General features: G+C 31.0%; 1 protein-coding gene across 1 annotated transcript; it reads left to right on the top strand.

Moving 5' to 3' along the window:
* Nucleotides 1–549: 549 nt before the first annotated feature.
* LOC143631711 (uncharacterized) lies at nucleotides 550–1,679 on the top strand. The gene is made up of 2 exons (XM_077100386.1): nucleotides 550–1,249; nucleotides 1,420–1,679. The coding sequence occupies exons 1-2, from the start codon at nucleotides 781–783 to the stop codon at nucleotides 1,677–1,679; spliced, it is 729 nt and encodes a 242-aa protein (XP_076956501.1). The 5' UTR covers nucleotides 550–780.
* The last annotated feature ends 2,410 nt before the right edge of the window (nucleotides 1,680–4,089 follow it).

The raw sequence follows: 4,089 nt of genomic DNA, 5'->3' as shown, positions 1-4,089 counted from the left end.
TATAAGGGAATAGATATCTGACGGAGAGCACTCTACAAATCCGTGGGTGAAATATTTGTTGTTGATATATATATATGTAACCGATCCATTGGTGAAATATATAAGTTGTTGATGTATTTAGCACGACTTCGTCGATGAGTCTTACGTTGACTGATTTCATTAATGAAGGACCTTGATCGGTATGGAATGTATGGGTGCGTCCAGTGATGAAACCTGGACGAAAATGTGGATGAGATAAGATAAAAGAGGGGGGGGGGGGTGACTTAGGGCTGTTTTATTAGACTTTAAATGATCGTTAACATGCAATGGTGTACTGCATTCATGTATTTATATATAAATTTAAAACAAATTTGTAAATAATGAGGTTTTTAAGATCCTATTCTTTTAAGCAACTTACCGATGGAAATGCATACATCTTAAGAAAGTCACAGGATGTAACAATTAATGGTTGTTGCCAACTTGTGCGGTTATGGTGGGAATAAGTTGATTTTATCTATGATCCAAACCATTACGCTAGAGACGTTTATTCATTGAATATAAAATATAAAATCAATAAAATACACCAACTCTTATTATAACGTGGATAACTAAACGGCTTTATTATAATTTAAGTAAGTTTAAAGGCGGCATTATTTGACCACCAATATCCTAATTTTTGCTAAAGTCAAGCATCCGTTTTCTATATATATATATCCAACCCCAACATATCTTCATTTTGCTCTAACATTTTGCTTACCTAAACCACTAAAAAAATTACACATAAGTAGAAAAATTCATAATATGGGCAATCTAATATGTGCTAGTTACATGACAAACAAAGGGTCGTTTATGAAAGTTATTTATTGGAACGGGAACACGAAAACCCTAACTGGGAGAAGCCGATTAGCCGGAGAGATCATGTTTGAGTTCCCGGAGTGCATGGTTTGCGACGCTAACCGCTTCTTTATCGGCCATGCCATTCCGGCTTTAGCCATCGATGACCGGCTTGCTCCCGGGAAAACCTATTTCGTTCTCCCACTAGATATCTTCTCTACTGAGATCCTCTCAGTTTCTTCAATATCTTCCTTTGTTTCGCTTATGCGTACGCGTACGCCAGCTGATCTCAAGGAGTGTCCTCTAGAGTACATAAACAGATCAAATGGGAGTGTTTTGATCAAGGTGAATCCTGAGTTTATGGCAAGACATCTTAGTTGTAGAGGTGGCTATGGTTATAATCAAGAAAATGATGCTCCAACTATGCATGTGGCCAGTGACGGATTTAGAATTTTTTTTTATCTGGTTCGCTATTTTAAGATGCTCTAAATATATAAGAACGCGTATAAAAAAATTGGGTCGGGTTGACGATTCGGATTGGTTTAACGGTTCGGGTCAAGTAAATGCTCCACTACGGTTCGAAAAACACCTGGTTCGCTAAAAAAGTCGCTATTAAATGCTCCACTACGGTTCGAAAAACACCTGGTTCGCTTGACCCGGTACTCATTGGAATAAATCCGTCCCTGCATGTGGCTACTAGTTCTTTGTGTAGTACCCCTGAGTTACAAAAGGAGTATGAGCAGTTGGTTAGATCTAAGGACCAAGCATGGTCACCTAATCTTGATACCATTTCAGAAGCTAATAAGATTAGGTATTCTCCTTATAGAATCATAGGGTTAGAAAGAGGAGGATATATGCAAGAATGAATTAATGGTATGTTTTTGATGAATCTGTCAATTCTTTATTATTCTTTCAATTGTTTATTGTATTATTCTATGTATGTAAAATCTTTTGGATTTTGGTTGTTATTTGTTTTTGGTATCGAACTAATCAATACTTTAAGTTAGTTTAAAAATAAAAAGATAAAAAACACACTTTTTTGTGGGGATATCTTAAGATCATGTTCATATATTTGTGGTCAGTCATGTTAATAATGCTTCACAATTTCTATTAATTGCTTTTCGTAACAATTTTAAGGATCGTGACGGTGTTGAAGTGTTCATAAGAATGTAACATGCTGATCATATATGCTTTAATTTGGATAAGATATTTGGTTATATGTAACAATTCGTTGAATTAATGATCGTTTACAGATAGTTATGATCATCTATATGCGTGTGTAGTTGTGTAGACAGATTTAAATGGTTTTCCTCATAGAATTTAAACGCTTGTGGTAATGAATTCAGAAGAAACGTGAAAATGGTAGGGTTAATCGTCTACTCCGTTCATTTAAGGTAATGTATTTCACTACTAGAAATTTTACTTTTAGCGACAAAACAATCACGTACAGTCTGATCCAACTGATAGTTCTAATGCAAAAAACCAAATAATTATAATATATATTAGTTAATGATCCCTTAGTAAAGATGACATAGTGTTTAAAAAACGCCTAGAGAGGACTATAAGAGTGACATCTTTTAAGTGGGATTATTTTTCGAATTGATCATGTGTTTATCAATATTGATTTTTATGGATCATTAACAGAAACAAAATAATATCTTAATAATCTATTAAAGCAACACAAGTTCTACATATTATATTTAACTAGTCACTCCACATAGAATGTCAAATAAATGTCATGTCACTATTTTCTGTTATGTTACAATCCATGATACGTTTTCCTAATATAACTCACTAGGATAGAGCCCGGGTGATTAGAAAAATTAAACCAAAAGGTTAAATTTAATAATATACATAATAACATATCTTATGGATTTATAAGATATAATAATTTCTTAAAGCACATAAATTAGTAAAAATAATTCTATTTGTATTTTAAAGAAATCAAAATGAAAGGTTGTAAATTTATACCAATTAACGAAAAGAGAATGCTAACATCAATTTATCCTAGTTGAGTTCGTAAGCCACAATCATTTTAGAAGCAAGGTAGTAAGTTCAAATCACACCAACAACATATTTCGCATTTTATCATTCATGAAGGAAAAATTGTAAAAATGAGAACTTGTACACTTGACAGCCTATGTGAAGGGTCTAATTGAATTACATGTGAAAAAATGACATTGCTTTAATTGTATAGTTAGATTAACAATAATGTTTAATAAAATTTTTAAAAATAAATTATTGTGTGATACGAATTTCGAACATAAGACTTAGGTTTCAAACCAAAAGTGTTTACCTAAAGTGGTAATTATGTTTAATTACTTGACTTAACATATATAAATGTGATTACAAAATTAAATTATTTATTTAAACACAATTTTGGTCAAACTTAACATTTAAAGTTTTGAATTAATAACTTAACATTTACCTTAATTTAATTACAAGAATATATACGATAAATTTGGTAACAACTACTAATTATAGTTAACAAAATGATCACAATTTTTTTTTAAAATATTACTAAAATCTTGGTTTGACAATGCATTTTTATTTAAATAAGCAGTTTCTTCTGTTTTGATTTATTACTTTTTTAGTATCTCACATTTAGATATCACAATTACGATATATGCATTTTAATTGAACATCATTTTTTTAAAGAAAGTTTGGTAAAAAAAATCATTTTATGTATTATGAATTTTAACAAAGTATTTTTCCGAACTTGCTTCCCCCCTCATTGTGTGTTTAAATAACATTGTTTATATTCATCCGTGACATCCACGAGCCAATAACATTAACTACATTAAACAAACAAAGGATATTAGTCTCCAAATAACAAAAATATGTATAAAAAATCAAATTCTCTAAATATTAAATCATAACAATGAAAACATATTATTCATTTATTGGTCAATAAATGTTAATAATAATTTGAATTTGAGGATACAAATAATGTGAAGAAGGGGTCAATTACATCATTTGATGATAAACTGAAGAGAAAACTTGTGGTTGTGTTTAACGTTGATGATGAATCTAGCATGTCAGCAATTAAGTGTAAAACATAAAATGTGGAAGATAAAAGCAATGTGTTTAGTGGTGTTGTTAAAGATGGAGTTGATGGCAAAATGACATATGGTATTAAACTTGTAGCTCCTAAGTTGGAAAAGGTTTCAAAAAGAATGGTTATAATTACCATTTATTGATTAATAAATTTTTTTAGAACAACTTTCTTTTATTTAGGCTACTGCACCCTCTTAACAGGGCCCACGCTGACTTCAG

Source organism: Bidens hawaiensis, unplaced genomic scaffold (genome assembly GCF_021521415.1).
Source record: "Bidens hawaiensis isolate Kalapana, Puna unplaced genomic scaffold, B.hawaiensis_p1.1 tig00006250_1, whole genome shotgun sequence".
Classification (NCBI taxonomy): Eukaryota; Viridiplantae; Streptophyta; class Magnoliopsida; order Asterales; family Asteraceae; genus Bidens; species Bidens hawaiensis.
This window is presented reverse-complemented; position numbering and strand designations above follow the sequence as displayed.

Excerpts from the sequence above, each read along its gene's own strand:
- LOC143631711 (XM_077100386.1), top strand. The coding sequence starts at position 781 with ATGGGCAATCTAATATGTGCTAGTTACATGACAAACAAAGGGTCGTTT. Across the intron at positions 1,250-1,419 it reads TCCAACTATGCATGTGGCCA|TCGCTATTAAATGCTCCACT; the intron begins GTGACGGATTTA and ends TCGCTAAAAAAG.